The sequence below is a fragment of the Drosophila gunungcola genome, assembly GCF_025200985.1.
Source record: "Drosophila gunungcola strain Sukarami chromosome 2L unlocalized genomic scaffold, Dgunungcola_SK_2 000007F, whole genome shotgun sequence".
NCBI classification, from domain to species: Eukaryota; Metazoa; Arthropoda; class Insecta; order Diptera; family Drosophilidae; genus Drosophila; species Drosophila gunungcola.
In genome coordinates, this window is record NW_026453162.1 from 2064741 (window position 1) to 2086815 (window position 22075).

The 22075-nt window shown below is 35.7% G+C and overlaps 1 protein-coding gene across 1 annotated transcript in view; it reads left to right on the forward strand.

Moving 5' to 3' along the window:
• Positions 1 to 21732, forward strand: part of LOC128253197 (neurotrimin-like) — a 192453-nt gene extending 170721 nt beyond the window's left edge. Inside the window, exons 9-10 of the mRNA XM_052981423.1 lie at positions 21151 to 21297; positions 21373 to 21732. Coding sequence (XP_052837383.1) covers positions 21151 to 21297; positions 21373 to 21563 — 338 coding nt within the window. The 3' untranslated portion in view covers positions 21564 to 21732. The remainder of the gene's footprint in view (positions 1 to 21150; positions 21298 to 21372) is intronic.
• The last annotated feature ends 343 nt before the right edge of the window (positions 21733 to 22075 follow it).

The following is a 22075-nucleotide window of genomic DNA, read 5'->3' on the forward strand; positions in this document are numbered from 1 at the left end:
TTAGATGCATGATAGCACCCTCTAGGTATACTGAAAAAAAAAAGATGTGCAAAAACTCTTTCCAGATTCGTAGACGTTTGTGTCTATATCATGTTTTGTAAATAGTTGTTCCATTTTTGTCGCGTCAAAAATTCAAGTATTTTTATTTTATTCCAAGAAGTTACTGGATATTTTTAGCTACGATTTTTATCATTGGTAGAGATGATTAGGAGCTATTCTAAACAAAAATTAAACAAGAAAAGAAGCAAACTTCGGCAAGCCGAAGTTCATATACCCTTGCAGCTATTGCAAGAATTAAATATTTTTGAAAACATTAAAATAATGATTTACCTGCGTATATATCTAAAAGCATTGAAGCAATGATGATTTGCAGCTCAATTATTAGATAGTTATTTTATATATTTTTATTATTTCTATGGGAGCTATATGATATAGTCGTCCGATTTTGAAATTTAAACCGTAATTCTGAAATATTTCACCATTACTATATTTCGAAGAACTAATAGAAAAATTGAAAAACAGCAAAGTTATAATTTTTGTTGTATTTTTCTCCGATTTTTCCTATGGGAGCTAAATGATATAGTCGTCCAATTTTAATGAAATTTAAACCATAATTCTGAAATATTTAAGAAACAGCAAAGTTTAAATTTTTTTTATTTATTTTTTCGATTGCTCCTATAGGAGCTATATGCTATAGTCGTCCGATCCGGCTCGTTCGTTATATACTACCTGCAATAGAAAGACAACTTTTGGGAAAGTTTCATGCAGATAGCTTTAAAACTGAGAGACTAGTAGATCGACTCGCCTAGTGATGCTGATCAAGAATATATATACTTTATAGGGTCGGAGATGTCTCCTTCACCTCGTTGCAAACTTCTGACTGAAATTATAATACCCTCTGCAAGGGTATAAAAATAAAAAAACTACTTTTTCATATTTAATTCTTTTTTTCTCTTAATTAGTTCTACTTATAATTTTAAAATTTAAAAATAAATACCAATTAATATAATCAAAATCTTCTGAGAGTGTTGCGGATGGTAGGGGCTCGGTGGGCTTTGTTGTTTTGTTCTTTGAGGCATGTACATTTTTCACACAGCGCATGGCCTAGTAAGGGCCTTTTCTTTCGCTTTCTCCTGGCTGCTGGCATCTAAAATAATGAAATAATAATAAAATGCAAACAACAAGGTACAAAATATTACTCATTAAAGCGAAAATTAATATTTTAGTTATTGAACGGCTATCCATTGTTTCGTTCTAAGAAAAAATTAATATATTTATTAGCAGTATAAATAATTTTAAAATTATATAAAAACTTACTTTTAAATGACTCTCACCTAGGAGAATGCAGGTGTCAATGTGCTATGTCCTATGTCTGTTTGAATTGGAAATAATTCACAAATTATAAGATATGAAATTAACACTCACCTGTTTGATAGCTGATGTGTTTTTTTTGTTTCATTTTTTAACAATTTTGTTAACAACTTTGACAACTTCTCTTAATTCAAGGTAAACGCTCTCGTTTCGTATTAGTTCTGAAACTTTTGGCGGGATTGATACTCGACTATGTCTTGCCCATAATATGCAAATCGCTCCATCAAAAGAAGTCGTACTGCCCGAACAATTTTGCCTACACTCATATAAATTTTAACCCAAAATCGCCCTAAAAGTCTAACTTTTGCCTGTATATATAGAAAATCGCCATAAAATAGGAGCCATTACCGACTTGCCTTCAGTCTTAGACTTAAATTTAAATTAACCCTTAACAAGAAAGAAAGCCAAACTTCGGCAAGACGATATATATATAGCTATTGCAAAAATTAAATATTCTTAGAAACACATTAATTTCGATTTGATGCTTACATGTTTAAAAACATTGATGATTTTCAGATCAATTATTCCATCGTTCCTGTGTCAGCTCTACAAAATTATTTCTGATTTGAATTAAATTAAAACCGTAAATCTAAACTGTAAAATTACAACTATTTTCAATTGAATGTTTGAAAAAAATATATAAATAGTAAAGTTAAATTTTATCTTACATTTTTTTTTTCATTATTCATATAGGTTTTTTTGGGAGCTATACGATAATGATGTCTGATTTTATTTTTTTAACCGTAATTCTGTAATAATTAACCATCTCGAAAAATTAAAAAACAGCAAAGCTATAATTTTTATACCCCTGCAAAAGGGTATTATTATTTCAGTCAAAAGCTTGCAACGTAGTGAAGGAGACATCTCCGACCCTATAAGGTATATATATTCTTGATCAGCATCACTAGGAGAGTCGATCTAGCCATGTCCGTCTCTCCGTCCGTCTGTCCGTCCGCCTGTCCGTCCGTTTCTAAGCAAACTAGTCTCTCAGTTTTTAAGCTATCTGCATGAAACTTTCCCAAAAGTTGTCTTTCTATTGCAGGTAGTGTATAAGCCGGAACTAGCCGGATCGGACGACTATAGCATATAGCTCCCATAGGAACAATCGAAAAAAAAAATAAAAACAAATTTAAACATTGCTGTTTCTTAATTTTTTTTTAGTTCTTTGGTATATAGAAATGATTAAACATTTCAGAATTACGGTTTAAATTTCATTAAAATCGGACGACTATATCATATAGCTCCCATAGGAACAATCGGAAAAAAATTCAAAAAAAATATAACTCTGCTGTTTTTAAATTTTTATACCCTTGCAGAAGGTATTACAATTTCAGTCAGAAGTTTGCAACGCAGTAAAGGAAACATCTCCGACCCTATAAAGTACGTCAAAATCAGAGGACTATATCATATAGCTCCCATAGGCACAATCAGAAAAAAAATACAAAAAAATTATAACTTTTGCTGTTTTTCAATTTTTTTATTAGTTCTTCGACATATAGTAATGGTTAAATATTTCAGAATTATGGTTTAAATTTCATCAAAATCGGACGACTATATCATATAGCTCCTATAGAAATAATAAAAATATATAAAATAACTATCTAATAATTGAGCTGCAAATCATCATTGCTTCAATGTTTTTAGACATATACGCAAGTAAATCATAATTTTAATGTTTTCAAAAATATTTAATTCTGGCAATAGCTGCAAGGGTATATGAACTTTGGCTTGCCGAAGTTTGCTTCCTTTCTTGTTTTCATTTGTTTTTCCGATTTTTTCTATTGGATCATGAGAACTTTTGGGAAAGTTTCATGCAGCTATCTATAAAATTGAGAGACTAGTTAGGACGAAAGGACGGACATGGCTAGATCGACTCTTTTAGTGATGCTGATCAAGAATATACTGATCAATATATATTTTATAGGATCGGATATGTCTCCTTCACTGCGTTGCAATTTTCTGACTGAAATTATAATACCCTCTGCAACGGTATAACAAGCATACCAAATGTTACTCACTTTTAGGTAAAAGTTTTTTGGCATTTAGGAAAATTTTCCTAGCCTAAAAACAGGCAGTAAATTTTTCTAAAATTGTTGGCGTTTCTTTCTAAAAATCTAGGGCAAAAAGCCCTCGGAGCAAGGAAAACTTTTCTGAAAATTAGAAAAATTTATAAAAATTAAACATGTTTATTCATGATGAATTTGTAATTTTAACATGTTGTCGTTTACATTGTATAAGTTAAAAGATTGATTAGGATTTTGTTATAAAAAAATAAATCAAACTTCTTAATTTACTTAAGATAAACAATTATTGATTATAGCTACGTGTCGCTCCATCGCTGCCACCGTCTCTGCCGCTGTTGCTGTTTCTGACGTTCTTTGGTATTATTGGTTGCTGCTCTTTGGCCGTTGGCCAAACATAATTGTAATTGGCCAGTGCATTTTAATTATTGTTTTTATTGTATGCACTCAGTTCGATCGACTTTGGAAATTGGCTTTTCTGCATTCCCACGATCGCTGACCAAAAGGTGCAAGCTCAGTGCACGTGGCTAAGTTGGTGTGAACTTTATTGAGGGCATTGAATTGCTGTTTGTTGTGTTAACTCTTCCCTCCTTAAACGCGACTTTCCTCGGTCGCAACGTAGAGTATAGGTTCGGAATGTGGGGGCTTTTATTGTGTTTCTAGCACGGAAGCTTATGCATTTTCCGTTGACCTACGTCTTCGTAGGAGTTCCGTGATCGATCCAATTATAAGTAGTAGTAGGATGATGGAGGATCCGTAGCTAACAGAAGATTCTATGGTTGCATTGCTTCAGTGCAGTTTCCAGTTTTCAGAGCTTTTGTGTTGTTAATATTGAGTTCCATGACCATTTGTAGTGAGAAAAGTTCCTCTAACTTCGTCTTTTCTCCCAATAGTTGGAATAACGGAGGTTCAGATTCGAACACGTAGATTTCCTTTGACTTGAAGGTAGTTTCGCCAATAGTTACCGTTCAATTACGGTATTGTATTATGAAAGAGCCTTGCAGTTATAGATGTTAATGGCAGCATTAATTAAAAATCCGGTATGTGTTGATTGTTGATCATCTTACATTCTGGTTCTCGAAGGTTCAAGCGAGCGTTTACGCAAGTATCATTGCATAAATCTAACAAATTTTCTGAATTACAAATTGTCCTGTCATTTTAGGATTCACAAGTCATATTCTAAACAATTTTCATATTTTATATTGTCTGTTTTAATGGTTGGGAGGCTAATAATGTAAATAAGGTCGTTGCCATTTGTGGCAAATTAAACTCGAGCAAATTCCAATAATTCTTCTATGTAAAAAATAAGTTTTTTCATTTTTAAAATTTTCTTCCACTATTTTGGTTTCTGTGTTCGTAAATACAATTGAATTTATTGTGTAAGATTTGGCCCATGTAATTGCGTATATTATGTTGGTTATTTGGTCTTTTATTAATTGAATTTTATTCTTTTTAATTTTTGCTTTCTGCTTTATGATTTCTTCCGAGCTCTGGGTAATTTTCAGTATTGCATTAGTAGCATTAGTAATTTGGTTTATTTTTTGATTAATTAATCTGTTCATTACTACTTGTCTATTGTTGTTTTCTAGCTGCTCATTTATCTTATCTTCTAAGATCTGATAGTCGTGGAGATCTGGTGATGCCGCCAGCCATTTCCATGCAGGTATGGAGTATGCGTAAATCAGTTTGGGTCTGTTTTAGTTCATGATTTCGGATAGGGTTGAATAAAACCATTCTATTTGCCCGTTACTTGTCGATGCGCTCTGATATTTTGAGTTCATCTTCTCACATAAACTTTACTGGTTCTGAGCCAAATGAACGTTTATTGTCCATTATTTTCCATTTCGGCATACCAAAAGCAAGTAACAATTCCCTCAACGGATTTTTAATATCTTCAGATGCTCTTGACTCTAAAATTTTTACTTGAAAATTTTAAACTTATGAAAACTAGTCAAACTGTTAAGGCCCTATGTTTTTCTGTAATATAAATATCTATGTGAACTATTTCTTCTTAATTAGTATTTGGGGTCGGTTGGATTTCTGCTTCTGGTTGGTGTCTATCGTATATTGAGTCTTTACAAGTTTGACAGGCTTGATATTGCTTGGATTTTCTTTTTACTCTGCTTAGGGTCAAGTATACCAGTTAAAATTGCTATAAGTTTTTCTTCTGTGTAAGATTTTTGTTAAATTATGTGACTGTGGTATGTTGTATCGGCAGTCAGTAAAAATAATGGGTTTTTAAATACGTTAATTGGAGCTTCTACCGAAAATATGAAGTTGTGTGACGAGCTTTCGTCGCTATGGCCTGATGCTGAGGAGCTGATTGATTTAATTTCCGCCGGGGACCGGGACAACGGGTCCGCTACTACATTAGCTTCTCTGGGCTTGCACCAGCGTTTAAGCTTATCGTTATGGATATTGACGCTATATGTATGATGTATTTTATTATATTACAGGTATAGTTTTTAAATGAATTATAAAGATTATTAATGGATTACAAATTAATGATATACTTCGTTATTGGAGAGCGTCGTTTCTCCTACGTCTTTTCCTTGCTCGTCGTGAAACCGTACTCCTCAGTCTCGTCGTTTTGGGCAGACTTGCCACGTCGTTCGTCATTATCTTCTGGAAGGGAACCAGCTGATCCGCTTTGCCAGACCATTTCCAAAATATTTTTTTAAGTTCTTTGAGATATAGACATGGTTTATTATTCCAGAATCACGGTTTAAATTTGGCTCTAATGGGACGACTAAAGCATAAACTATATCATACAGCTGCCATAGGAACGATCCAATAATTTAATAATTATTAAACCTTGTAATGGTTTAATGGTTGATATTAGAAGTTTTTGGAGTTGAAGGTGGAATCGTTTACCTCGTCAAGAGGTGTTTTTGTTTATTACTAGAAGTTTTTGTTTGATGATAAAGTCTTATTACTGCAAAACCCCAAATCCTAGTTACAATAAAAGGGTACCTCAAATCCGCGACCATGAATCGTCCCTTATGACTTGGCTATTGAAAAAACCATAGAACACAGTTCTGACAATGCTTGAATATTACACAGTTTCATTTAAAATTACCATTGCGGGTGTAAATAATAAAATTGTTCGCCTGTAGTCAGCAAGCAGTAACAAAACAAGCTCTTGTACAAGTGTATTAATCATTAATATACGAGGCAGCTTACTGTTGACAATAGTTAGATATTTCTCATTTCAGAGTACGCGAAAATACTTTAAAAAATCCTTATAGCTCAAACTAAATGTGATTGATTAATACAAAGTTTTCTGGTTTAGCAAAAATGTTTTTTTTTATACATATTTTTAGATTTTAGCTTAATTTTTAAGAATTTGAAATTGTTGACTATTTTAATAATTTTCAAATGTCAATTTATATATATCTGTCGCAATGTTTGACGTAATGTTGCTTGTGTTTACCCTTTCTAAAAAAGCAATTCACCATTTTTTTCCTTTATTAACTTAAAAAAAACTAAAAATAAATTTTTTATTTGTTTGTTAGATATTGTTATTAAATTTTTTAGCCGTCCTCATATTACGCGGACGTTGAAAAATCCGAAGAACACAGTTCTGACCCTGATCAAAAAAACTACTTTTCTCTATAATACCCTTGATTAATTTTTCATTATACTTAAAAAAGCTCAAATAAGAATTTTTCATCGTCAAATTGGTTAAGAGTAGATTTCGGCTCATTCAAAAAGCATACAAAAATTTGTGAAATTGGTTGAACTTTTAACCGCTAAATAACTTACAAAAGCGAATTTTTAGAGAAAAATGTGTTGCGTATCAAAAGTTGCCTGATCTCAAAAGCTATAAGACCAAAAATAAAAAGAAAACTATTCTGGCGTTTTGAAAAAATTCGCTAAAAAGTAAACACAAAACCCTAGTTTAGGCTATAATTCCGTAATTATTTTACTTGAATAAACTATGTCAAGAAAGATAGCCCTTAAAAATTAATTTTAAATGATATACAGCACGTTTCCGTTGCCATAGTCGTTTGGAAGTTGTTTTCCAAAAAGTTGTAGAGCATAAGTTTTTCAGCTCGAGCTGCTTAATACAGTAAAATTGGTTTCAGAAGCCGAAAAAATCGCTTTGAAACGCAAAAACAAACCAAAAAAAGGACACTTTTTTCATTTCAAAAAGACCGTCTGAAATTTGGTTATTGAATGTCTTTTGATCGGATTGAGGTATCGTTGGACTCTTAGTATAAACAAACTCTTATAAACACGATTATATTTTGATTGCTTTAATTTTTAATTATTAAGATCGGACTACTCTTTGCTGATTTCAGATATTGCGGCTATATATAGTAGTCTCGTTGCGCACGCTTTCCGGTGTTCATCGTCACGATGTGGACGGCCGTCCACAGAGATATATATTCCTAATCAACATCACTAGGAGAGTCTATCTAGCCGCCTTGCCGTTTCTACCCAAACTAGTCTCTTAGTCTTAAATCTATCTGCAGGAAATTTTCCAAAACTTAATTTTTTATAGCAGGTAAAATATAAGTCGGAGCTAGGCTGTTCGGACGACTATATCATATCATATAATGGGAAAAATCCAGGTTAAAAAGGAAACATAATTTTATCTTAGCTGATTTTCAATTTTTTTGTTAGTTATACCCGTTACTCGTAGGGTTAAAGGGTATATTGTATCCTTTAAAAAGTATGTAATAGGTATAAGGAAGTATGTATGTATATTCTGGATCAGGATCAAAAGCCGAGTCGATCTAGCCATGTCTGTCCGTCTGTCCGACTGTCCGTCTGTAGGAACGCCGGATCTCGGAAACTACAAAAGCTTAAGACAACTTAATTAAAATCGGAAGAATATATCATATAACTCCCATGGGAATAATCGGGGTTAAAAAACCATTGAAAAATTGATCTTAAAAACTTTGTTGCTTCAACGTTGTAAAACATATACGAATAAATCTTGATTTTTTAATTTTGCAAAAGATGCAAGGGTATATAAACTTCGGCTTGTTAAAGTTTGCTTTTTTTCTTGTTTTTAATTTGTACAGGACACTAGAAACCATTTCTTTTTTTTATTAAAGTACGCCAACACCATGAGCAGGACATGTACACAAATGCGTTGTATTTAAAAAAACCGAAGAACACAGTTCTGATCACAAAATAATTATAATTATAATTACCTTGCTTGTATTATTAATAATATGATATCACTATTAATTCCAATTAAAATTTTCATAATCGAATTGGACTTGCATAGATTTCTGCTCATTCAAATAGGCATAAAATGCAAATGAAAAAGATCTGAAATGGGTTGATTTTTAGGTTAGGTTAGCTCGGACGTCCTTCAGAATTGGATTTCTCTAGGGGATATTGGATCAGTTGGTGCCTTGTTTCATAGGTTGTCAGTATTGATGTGCTTTAGCATCCGAAACATCTGAGCATCCTGGGAAGTAAGCTTACATTTGTGCTGAAAAGGATCTTGTTTTCCTCGTTGATGAACTCGTTTTCCGCTTGCTGGGCGTTTCTTTGGAGTGTTGGTGACAATTCCACCATTGTGGTTTAGTCCTCTTTCTTATTCTAGAAATTTAGCAGGGTACCCATCTAGTTGCTTGGATAGAGGGTCGCTTGTAAGTGTTCCCGGGTGCGTCGCGAGCCTTTATTTAACTTACCTCTTGAACTTATCCCAGTTTGTATTCCGGGGGTTCTATTAGATTGTTATCTTCGGAGTCACAGTCAAACTGAATATACTTATGTTATGAAAGGGAAGGTTTCTGGAGGACTCTCCATGCAGATACCAGAGTTTGACGAGGTGGCGACCACATATGTGTGCTTCTCCCTACGACTGTTATCTCTAAATTAGTTGATAGTATAAACTCCAAGAGTGACTCACCTCTTTCGTTGATGTCAGGGCTCCCCCACACGTTATGGTGTTCGTTGGAATCTGTACCCACGGGAAGTTGCTGCGCTTATGAGCTGGCCTCTACCAAGCTAGGGAAATAAGAAGGTCCGACGACGCGATCTTTGTATGAAGGTTGAGGTTGGGAGGTTGGGTACCTGGCTCACCTCCACACGACGGGTTGACTACCAGCTTCAGGTCCTGGTTAGCATCCATCACACTGTCGAGGTCCAGGTCCTTCTCCACCTCGCCTGCCTACAGTGTGTGGGCGGTCTTGTCCCCGAGGTGGCGCTTTTTGAGGCGAAGGTAGACGCTATCCATGCACCACGCCATCTTCCCGAACCTGGCGTACAGCAGGTTCTCTGCCTTCTTGATAATTTGGAGGATTGCACTTTGGCCCTCCTCGTTGGGTCGCGGGCTTGAACTATGCAGTACCTTCCAGTCTGCCGTTGGTATGTCCGATGATGAAAAACTCTTTTGACTTCGGTTCAGACGGGATAAGCTCCCTGTCGACCACCTCCAACTTGGCCTCTCCCACAAAGCTTCTAAGTGGCAGACCGTTTGCGTCAGCCATTTTAGGGTCAGGTCGTTATTGGATTTGAGGATTTTACCCTGCGCCATCGAATGTGGGCATGGGGGCGCTGGAATCCTCCACCATCCGAGCGAAGAGGGATTCGACCAGTCGCCCGTGAACCGTCTTCCACCGCGCTTCCGTCATCTTCCCGTGTTCTTCGCTCCGGTCGATGAGAGCCACGATCATGTGTCGTTTGGACACCTCACTAACCGTCGCCTTCTGAGTAGGTTTCTTGCGCTTTGGCTTGCCGCTTGCTCACCGGTGCGTCCTTAACGGTGCTCTGGGTTGAGCGTTGCCTTTTATTGGCCGGCATCTCCTCCGCCTTGTTAGCGTATCCGCTCGTCGATGCCATTTGTAGCAGTTTGGCGTACTGTGACCTGCCTTCCTCGACCTTCTGCTCGGCCCAGGCCAGCTTCGACTTCTCCTCCTGGGAGGGGTCCGCCTTGCCCAAGAGCCTCCTCTTGATCTTGAGAGCCGCCTTGTTTTGCGCTATTGAAAATATAAAGGTAAGTAATATTTAAGTATTATTAATTTTAATGAAAGGATTTAAAATGTTTATGCTATCTAAAGAAATTTCCAAGTTATTTGATTATATGTAATCAGATATTTAATAATTTTTGAAGAGGTTCGTAGTTATGTAGTTAAGAATTTTGTTTTTCCGAATTGATATATGAGATATTATTAATTTTGGTTGTACCATTGAATGTTATTAAAAATGAACCGTTTAAAAGGGAATTGTTAACAATATTGTTACCATTTATATGAAATGGCACCATCTTGAATGATGTCTATTGTTTTATTTTGTTTTATTATTTTTTACATGTTGATTTCTTACCATTTAATAATCGGGTAAAACAAGTTTTTTCCTTAATTGAAGTGCAATAATTATTTAAAAGTTAGACATTTCTTAAACATATTTGCGACTTGATTGCTTAGTACTAGTTTCCCATTAATTTGGGAAATCGCTCTAGCGTGATATATTTCGCATCTGTTTTTGTTATTGGGTATTTTATATAAATTATTAAAAGCTTTTAATGCAGTGCGATTTTAAAAACATAGATGTCTATTAAGTCAGCGTTAATTACTGGTTTTAATATTTCCAACGTCAATTTTTGTTAGTGTGATTGTGTCAATTAAATTTTGCAGATCAAATGTTAATAATCGTAAGCGCTGATTTTGCATTGGTTAATCTTGATCAATAAAAACGTTTTTAAAATCATCAGAAAGAGATCCTATTTCTTTGAACAATTTGGAATTCATAATAAATTTCATTGATTTTATTCTGAATTTTAATAAAATCCTCATGATCCTGGGTTCCATTAACCATTTCCACACAGTACCTAACCCATTTATCCCTTTTTTGATCTAGTTGACATAAATTGTGATAATGCTAATTTTAACATTTTTTTATATATTCTTTTAGTTTTGTAAGTAAGTTTGGCCAATAATACAATCTACTGATTTGTTTATAATTTTTGTCAAGTCCCCTGTGTGCTCTACAATGTGTCTCTTCTATTATAAGTGCTCTGTCTTTAGAATTTTCCACATCTTGGACAAATATTCTTGTATACAACAATTTATTTATAAAATTATATTTAAGTGGTTTTTGAATTCTAAAAAAGTCCTCTAAAGTACTGAAAACCTACCGTTAAATTATATGGAATATATTCCCCTAAGTTTGATTTTCGGGAGTGTCAAATTCTATTATATGTCTGGTATATTTGAATATATAAATCGACTTATGTATTGTTTACCTCCCCGTTGCTAATAGCAATTGTTGCTTAAACTGGTTTAAGGGCTTACGGGTTTCTTGTATAACATTCTCAAAACTACTCTCTGCTGAATGCTGAGTGCTTTGATCTGAGACCGATTCGTTACTGTCAGTTAAGTTGTTGATTTAAATCCTTGATAGGGAGTCTGCAACTACATTAGTTGTCCTTGGCTTATAAATGACTTTTGGAGTGAAAAAAAATTCGTATTTTTTATTATTTATTGAAAAAGATGTTTTTTCGACATCAGATACTTTCATTAATATCTGATGAAAACCTGATCCTAAATCTGTTGTTGAAAAATATCTTGCTTTTTAGATATAAGAAATAAGATAGAATTACTGATGGGTCATGCATTGGGTAACTAACATTCTACTGATTTCGCTATTCACGAAGTCGGGGACAGATAAAGCATACGGATATTGTTTCCCGTATATTGGCCTGTCGGCAATAAGATTTATTTCCCCCTTTATGTCTGTGCTTAAAGGAATTTGCATATTTATCTTTGAATGCTCTTTTTTAATTTAGTGATTTTTTTTTCTTTAGTCCGTCTAATTGAACAGTACCTATATTATTTATCTGTTGCTTGTCGGATAACTCACCGACAGCGGGCTTGAAATTTTTTCATTTCAAACGACTTTTATGTATTCGATGTTTGACGGTATTTACTTCGTCGGCGCTCTCATCATTTTTGAATCCCAAGATATTTGTTTTTTTATTGACTGATTTTTCTACGTGGGCGCTCTCAGGATTTTCGAATTCCAAGATATTTGTATTGTTATTAACGGATATTTCTACGTCGACGCTCTTAGAAATTTCGAATTCCAAGCTTTTCTCACTATTTTCCACAAATAATGTATCTGTGTTTGCGCTACTTTTGTTTATAATAAATTATTTTAAAGGAAGGGTATTATTTTCTTCAATTAAGGTTATTTCATTCTTTTTTCTCATTATCATAATATTTTTACTTTTCTTTTCCTTTTATATTCCAAGACTCCCTTTTCTATATTTATTGTAGCTCCAATTTTTCTTAATAAATTGAATTCAATTAGAAGATCAGATTCTAATCATTCGATTTCATAAAATTGTTGTTTCAAATATATTTATAATATAATAATACTTAATAATTGAATACCCACGAACTGTAGTTATCTTTCTGTATATTGAAAACTCATTTTTATTTTTAAAAATTCCTTTTTTATATAGCAGGCAATGGCTCCTGTTTCTATTAAAATCTTTAACTGCTTATTGGTTTTTTTGTCTATTAAATTAGGCACTCCTTTTTAGGGGTCTGGTCAAAGAAATGATCTTCATTGATATTATTTATGCTGGTTTCTTTATAAGCTGGCTGAATAACTGTTTCATCTGGTTTCCTTTTTTGAGCTTGAGTTTTCTCTCTATTTTGATTTGTGCGACAGTAATTTGAACGACTGTTATTTAGATATATTCCTCGATTATTATTTGCCTGCCAATTATTAATCGGCTGCGAATTGTTATTAGGTTTATTCTGGAGTTGAATCGATGGATCAACATCCATTGGCTCGACGGCTTGTTGCTTTTGATTATTGATTTGCCAAAAATTTCCCTTTTGATGCCAATTATAATTTTGGTTATTCCTCCAATTATTTCCTATTTTAATGGTATAATTATTCTGTCGTATTTGATAAAATCTTAAATTGTTTCCTTGATATTTATTTTCATTTTTAAATCCATTAAACCTGTTTGCAAATTTAGCACGGAAATGGTTTAATTCTAATTCTTGGACCCTTGCCAAAGCATTGGGCAAATCTGGTGGAATTAGTGAGAAAAGAGTTTCGGAGATAATCCATTTAGCCCGGATATAAATATTTGTAGAGTATTGCTCCTTATTGTTTTGTTTGTTTCCTTGGTAATTACTCTGTCCTTTCCGTATGTTATTATGGCTTTGTTTATGAGTAAAGTCATTTTTTGATTGACTTCGTTATAATATTCAGTAACTGTCATTCGTTCCTGCCTGAGGATACTTAGTTCTGACTCGAGAATATGTATTGGTCGTTTATCGCTATATATAAAGTCCAATCTAGATAAGATTGCTTAAATGTGTAAATCGGTGCCATGATTGCTGTAGACATAAGGGGAAAATAAAGGCATAATTATAGCTAGTTAATCTTAAAAAACGCGTCCGTGATAAAATCTTGTTGATTAAAATAACCAGATACAGAAGACACTGTGAAGTGCAGGTGGCTAAACACCGAAATTGGCCAATACAGTAACCAGCAACGAATTGGTCAGAATAAGCAATTCACAAGAACATACAGCAGACAATAGGTGTGAGCAGCAATCAATACGAATCTTAGCAAAATCCAGAATTGGCGCCCAACGTAGGATCTTCGCATCCCTAGAACTAGGACTTTTAACATCTTAAGTTTTTTTTTGTTTTACGTATTTAAGGTTACGATTTCAAAATCGGAATACCGAATTTTGCTGAACAAAGATCAAAAATAGTTTGTGTCGACACCTAAAATTCCTCTTAGCAGGTATATTTAATTTATTTTTTTTTCTTTTACATATAAAGTTGCTCAACCGGAACTTTGTCTCAGAATAGCTGTGTGACTTTATGACTCTTTTCAATATCTAGTAAAATCATTTGACTTTTTTTTTATTAATAGAAACAAATTTAATGCGTTTTAATTGAAAACTTTAATTTCCTTATACAATATTATCAAATCACGTGCAAGACCGACTTAGTTTTTTTTTAGGAAATAACTTTATTTTTTTTTTCTCCTACGTAAAAATTCCACCTTCAAGATTAAGCGTTAATATTATTTTCGGTGTTTAGGCGTGTGTTTTTTAGGATTTATTTTGTTTTGTAAAGACTTCATCCTAAACTACTTTTAAAAATTTTGGCAAAGTAATGTCGTTTATTGTATTGCACTGCATTTTGTATTCTATTGTATACTTATTTATTTTAGTAGAAGTGGACTATATTATAACAAAACAAAACACGTTTTAACGAGGTGAAATGTCGTTCAACATACAAAATTTATGATATCGAATTGGACCTAATAAATACACTTTTTAAATATTTTTTTTCGTTCCGCTTTAACAAAGAATGTAAGCTTTTTGTCTAAACAGGCACTTTTCATTGCCGATAAAGAAAATCTTAAACAGAATCTTATATAGAATGTTTGACAATGGTTATATTTTTATCTTGAACCGAACCCGATAAAGAAAAATATTGTTCCGGAAAAAATTGGTGTATTCCGGTTAATGGTTCGGTTCGTCTTACAAAAAATCTAAGCCACTAGGGCTTGGAGTAATCCAATTCCGGAGTTGTTCACAGCCCTACTTTGCATTAAAATAAGCTATCGATGACCCACATCGGTTAAGGACATAAAATAGGCATGAAAAAAGCGAAAACGTTAGTTACACTTTCAACTAAAATGGTGCCATACAATAAATGTTGAGTGTAAGGGAGTTTAACTGTACCGGAAAAGTTTGACATCTGAAGTAACTTGTCGATTAGAATAAGTAAACCAGTATAATCAAAACGTAATGCAAATTTAGAGAATGGTCCTCAATTCCATCTACAGTGGCTCACAGCTTTTTTAGCCAAACACCATTGTTCAACTCTTTATTATTATTGTATTAAACTCTTATGTAGGAATTAATTTACTATGATTGTATATTATTAACATTCTTGTAAACATTACTTCTTTCAACATGCATATTACATTGTGTCGAGCACGAAGGCATTTTTCTTCTGCTCAACTGAACATTACACGATCTATAAAGACGACTTGAAATCATACCAGCACCTGTAGTGCACGCGTTTGGTTTGACCCTAGATTCGCTAGAGAACGTACATTTTGGCGACAGTTTAAAAGTGTTAACCTTAGATTTGACCGCTGAGGACAGCACACAACGCTAATGGGCGAAATTAAGTTCCCGCATCTAAGTTTCTTGACCAATATTCGTGACACTTCTCTCTCTGAGACAAATTCCTCATTGCCGAAATTGTCTTAGTTACTTTGTTCATCGTACTTCCAGTTTCGTCTTTGCCTATTCGCACCACCACAAATCTGGAGCCTAACTTTTCTCTTCATTCCTTTATTCTCCTGTTGGCAACACATTCCAGTGGATCGTGGAATTGCAGATATCGCTTATAGATATCAATATTTGCACGAACGGTCACACTTAGCTAAGGCTTTCCACAATGCCACTTTTGGAAATTGGCTGCTTGGAAAGTTTAAAGCCGCACATTCATGAGTAAAATCGAAGAACGTTTAAGTGCGCGTTTACAAGAAAAGAATGTCTTTATTTATAATGCTTATAGATATCAATATTTGTACGAACGGTCACACTTAGCTACTGCTTTCCACAACGCCACTTTTGGAAATTGGCTGCTTGGAAAGTGTAAAGCCGCACATTCATGAGTAAAATCGAAGAATTCGTCTTTATTCTGGCCACGAAAAATCTACAGAAAGACGTTTAAGATGATCAGGGGATGAGTGCAGCAGAGTTAGACTGCCGAGCTCAGGTTCTAGACGCCCACTTCAAGCAGGCGTCCCAAATCCAATCCAACATCGAGCGATTGGACCCAGAAAAAACGGAGAGAGCAACCATTCTAAGTCGCTCTGCAAAATTCAAAAGGGATAAATTAGAGGACAAATGTTTTCTCAGCTCTAAAACAGCTCGTTTACAACCGCATTCACGCACCTGGTGGATGATGACGTCACCATCAACCCAGTCGACCAGTTCAACTATCTCCTCAGCTGCTTGTCCGACACTGCCTTGAACGTCGTGAGTTCGTTCCAAGTCTCAACAGAAAATTATCCCAAGGCCTTGAGTCGCCTCAAGGAACGATACGACAAGGAACCTGCAGACGCTTATTAAATCCGCAGCATTCTGGACACTGCTTCACTCGGCACAGAAACAGACAAAATTAACGCTAACGCTTCTAATTCATAATGTTCTCTTAAAGGTTGACCCAGATGCTCGACAAGCTTGCAATCGATCTTATGACTACGACAACTTGCCATCGTGGGGCAATTGTTACAAGTCATTACACTAAAAGTCAGCGCATTTTCGATGCCAACGAATGGAAGCTGCCTATCGAAATTAAACTGGCGGATCCATTCTTTTACAAACCAAACAAAATCGACCTTTTAATCAGTAATTAGGAATTCTTCAAACTTTCGAGAAAGGGAAAATCTACCTCGGCTCAAATTTAGCATACTTGCAAAATTCCTCACTTGGATGGTTAATTGGCGACAAAATCGACAAGCCCAACAGTGTAAGGGCTCAGGCATTGATATCCGAAGTAGAAAGAAATCGCGATCTCAACTTCGACTTGCAGCGTTTTTAGGGAAATCGAGGAACTTGGCACAGATCAGCCACCTCTTACAGAAAAAGAAAAAGCCTGTGAAGAGCATGTTGAATCTCATGTAGCAGTACTTGATTCGGGACGCATTGAGGTGTGCTTACCTTTGAAGCACCCCCCAGAAACGCTTGGTGTGTCATCGGAGACAGCCAAATTTCGCTTCTTACAATTGGAGAAGCGTCTAGCGTCCAGACAGCGCCACCTCAAACCTGCGCGTATTGTTTGACGCGTCAGCTACCACATTTAGTGACAAATCGCTCAATGATATTGTTATGGTTGGCCCAGCCATTCAACAGACACTTATACTCACAATTCTCTCGTTTCGCCTTCACAGATATGCTCTTACTGCTCTTCGAAAGCAAAATTGGAACTTTCAAAATGCAAGTCACCTTATGGAAACAATGTCTGAATTCCACAGATGGCAAGGATGTGACGAAAGCCCTCGGCATGTCTTGGAAGCCACCCTCATACGTATTTTGTTTCAGATACGTACTTTCAAAGGGAGGAGAATTTACCAAACGGCGAGTAATTTCGATCTTAGTTCGTCTCTACGATCTACTCGGCTTTCTGAGCCCAGTGGTCGTTCGCTGCAAAATATTTGCACAGAAAATTTGGCTACAAGGAATTGGATGGGATGAAATTTTACCATTCAATCTCAAAACGGACTGGCAGTGAATAGAATCGGATCTCAGCAACATCAACAAAATCGAAATAGATCGATTTATGAACACAATCAACACAAATTCATGGCTTTTCAGATGCCTCAGAGCATGCATACCGCTGTTGCATTTATCTGCGCACCAAGAACAACGGGAAGTACATTTCACAGTTGACCATTTCGAAATCAAAGGTCGTGCCAACAAATGCACTCTCACTACCGAGTGCATTTGTTGAGCAACGTATGGCACAAGAGTAAACAAAAATTGAATTTAATAAGTTAATTCAATCGTTTCAGCATTATTTTGAATAGATTCCCAAATTGTGCAACATTGGATAAACTTGCACTCATGCTCATGCTTTATTGCCAATAGAGTATCCGAAATTAAAAATATGTCTTTCGATGTTACTTGATGCCATGTACCTGGAAAGAGTAATCCAACAGACATCGTATCACTATCACTGCTAATCTACCAGACACGATTTTGTTCACTGCTCCTTAGTTTTTTACATTGAATTTGGAATACTGGCCAGAAGCACCTCCTGATTGTACAATTTATGACATTGATCTAGAGACGAGAAAGGCAGTTTCCTTCGCATCCACTAGTACCGAAAACCCGACTGTTGGGAACGGAACGGATTCAACGATGACTGACAAGCAACATCCCGGAAGCGTCCTTTTGGACATCGTCTCTCGCTTTGGTTCCTATCGGCGTTATCTCAGGACAGTGGCGTATGTCCTCCACGTGTTCAACAGAGTTCCAGCCAATCCCAAATTCAAAGTTCAAGCCGCAATGAAAATCGCGCTCGAAGAACTGCAGCTGGCTTTCACACACATCGTTGCTGCAATTCAACATGCTTCGTTCTCAAAGGAGATCACACAACTTATGGGACTTTGAGAAATCAGGGACTAAACAATCCAAGGTTTTTTGCCGTACCTGTCAATGGAGCGCCAATTCCAACTGATGCTAGATACCCTTTACTTCTTCCGAAGAACCACGACTTAACTTGAAAATTGGTTAACTACCTTCTTTGGACCAAAATGCACGCCCTCCTTCGACTACAATTCTGGGTTGCTAATCCTAAATGGCTGGCATCTTTTGTAGTAAGGCAACGCATTCACTGCTACCATTGCAAACATAGACTTGCGACCCAAATAATGGGCTTTATTCCTTCCGATCGCTTGCAAACTGTCAGGCCATTCACAGTAACGGGAGTAGACATGTGTGGACCGTTTTTAACTTCATATCGCATACGCAGCAAGGTGCCATACAAAACGTATTTGGCCATCTATATCTGCTTCTCATCGATGGCAGTACACATAGGGCTTTTCTCAGACCTATCAACTAATACATTTATTTTTTCATTAAAGCGATTGGTTTCTCGCAGAGCCCAAGTCGCATATATTGTGATAATGCGACAAACTTTACTGGAGCCAGCGTTCAATTTAACTACTTCAAGCAAGAACTCTTCAGCCAGCAAAGTGAACAGGATCTTGAAACATTCAGCAATGACACTGGAGTCATCACATGTATTTACAAAGAAGCGCCTATGGGACTTGTTGCGCCGCGACTATCTACACACTCTTCAGCTGAGATCAAAATAGACCTCTCCAATGGCAAACATCGAATTTACTATGATTGAACTTATCTGAAACCATGTATATTATCAACATTCTTGTAAAAATTACTTCTAGCAACATGTATGTTACACTGTGTTGAGAGCACGAAGACAACACTCACCGGCTCAACTGAACTTTACACGATTAATAAAGACGACTTGAAATCAGACCAGCACCTGTAGTGCACGCGTTTTTGGTTTCGCCCTAGATCCGCTAGGGAATGCACAACCTTACAAAACCTTAACAGCCTATAAATACCGAACTGAACAAGTTATGTAAATTATTTAAATGCAGGATAACTCTTTAACCCTAAAACAGAGTTTGTATTTATTCAAAGCACAATTTGGAGTTTTAAAACTATGTTTTTTTTTTTAATTCATAACTTATTAAGACGATCAACTCTTACAAAATGTTTATGGGCACTAAAAAAATTAGTACGTATTACCACTCATCTGTTTAACAACAATTTTGATTACTTTCTGAATTGATTATACCAATTATCTTATGCTTCTGGGTATATGGGACCCCACTTCTGATTTATAAATTCAAATGTTAGACACGGTTATGTACGGGAACTTTTCTGATGAAATCACCAAATAAGGACGGCTCTAAATTAACCAAGGCTGCAGCACCCCCACCACTCGCTAACAGTCCTTTAGCTCTGTCCCTCTACATCACCGATCACGACGGCCCAAATCAAATGAGCATAGGATCTGGATGTCATATCTAAAATCCCTCGCTTTTCTGAAATTTCGACGTTCAACAGACAGACGGACATGGCTAGATTAGCTCTGCTCAATAGGATCAATCCTAATCAAGAATATATGTATATTATAGGGTTGGAAACGCTTCCTTCTATCTGATTCATACTTCGCAAAGATAACAATGAACCCTTTTACTCTACGAGTAATACATTTAATACCCTTGCAGAGGGTATTACAATTTCAGTCAGAAGTTTGCAACGCAGTGAAGGAGACGTTTCCGACCCTATAAAGTATATATATTCTTGATCAGTATCACTAGAAGGGTCGATCTAGCCATGTCCGTCTGTCCGTCTTTCCATCGGTTTCTGCGCAAACTAGTCTCTCAGTTTTAAAGCTATCTGCATGAAACTTTCCCAAAAGTTGTCTTCGCAGGTTTTATATAAGTTGGAACGAGCCGGATCGGACGACTATAGCATAAAGCTCCAATAGGAACAATCGGAAAAATAAATAAAAAAATTATATCTTTGCTGTTTTTTTTTTTTTAGTTTTTCGACATATAGTAATGGTTAAATATTTCAGAATTACGGTTTAAATTTAATCAAAATCGGACAACTATAACATAAAGCTCCTATAGGAAATTTAACTTTTTTATTTTGTAATTTTTTTAGAAATTCTTTTTGACTATTTAATAATTTGACAGTTTAGGATTACGCTCTTAATTTTATTAAAATCAGAAAATGATATCATATAGCTGCCATTGGAACTCAATTAATTGAGCTGCAAATCATCATAGCTTCAATGCTTTTAAACTTACACGCTAGTAAATCATAATTTGTATGTCTTCAAGATTATTTAATTTTTGCAATAGCTGCAAGGGTATATAAACTTCTGCTTGCCGAAGTTTGCTTCCTTTCTTGTTTTTTTTTAGTTCTTGAAATCCTGAGATTAAATTAATTTGATGTCCTTTTCAGTTTTCTGTTCAGTTTTTATAGGCTGTTGCTATGGTGTTTGCCTGAAATAAGCTGTGAGCCACTGCATATCTCAATAACTACATTTATATTGAACGCTTTTTATAGGGATTAAATTTAGCAAAAAATCGCGGTAGACGTGAAGCCCCTTAACTTACTGATTAAACACATAAATTAATATACCATTTTTAATCATTACACCTTAAACCTTTTTCTGTGTAGTGTCAAATCCACCAACCACTCAACCACCGCCCATTACCTCGACGCTGCGACGCACAACGACAATGGTTGCAAACGCGCTGAACGCATACCCCCACACCCCCCCTAATGACATTGCCGGTGACGGACCAACAAATTCGTCTGGGAAACGTGAGTATTGCCGTAATCAAGCTTCTGAACAACCACTCTTTCACAGTTCTTACTCTTTTTGGTTATCTGTTACAGCGATCAGTAAATATCAAACGAATCTGAACGAGATTGACAAAACGAAGCAGAAGCTGACGGGCCCCAAGGAAAATGATTGGTCCAAAGGCAAGAACAGCGGGGGCCATGGCCCGATCTCCGCCCTCCGTTCGCTGCTCACTGGCTGGCTCTTCGCGCTTCTTTCGCTGCTGGCTACACGCTCGTGCGCCTAGAAAATCGAGTATAAATCTTATAAATAAAGTGCCATTAAAAACATTCGAAGTTAAAAGTGTGCGGAGCCGAACGTAGAAATAAACACACAAGAATGATAACAATAACAACTATAACACTGGGCTACACCAGAAATGTACATCAATAAATAAAATGTTCTCATAAACTTGATTTTTGAGTGTTAAATTTTATAGCCTGATTCCATTGCTGCATTAGTGGAGTTTTAAATGTGCCTGATTCCATTGGCGCATTAAGCTAATGCTAGTCCGACATGTGAGTGGCACTAACAGCTGGTCTGGGTTTGTTAACTTTTGAATTGTCGCAAATCAAAAGGAAATGAATTAAAAACCATGAATATGAGCAAGTTTACGGATATCTTTAGTGATCAGCAGGTCATTCATAATGCTATCGAGGCATTTGCCAACTTGGGCGATAGGAAAGGGATGCTGATAGTGCTTTTTGACGGGTTTGCAATGGAGCCCACCACAGTTTCTAAAATAGGCAAGGATCCCCG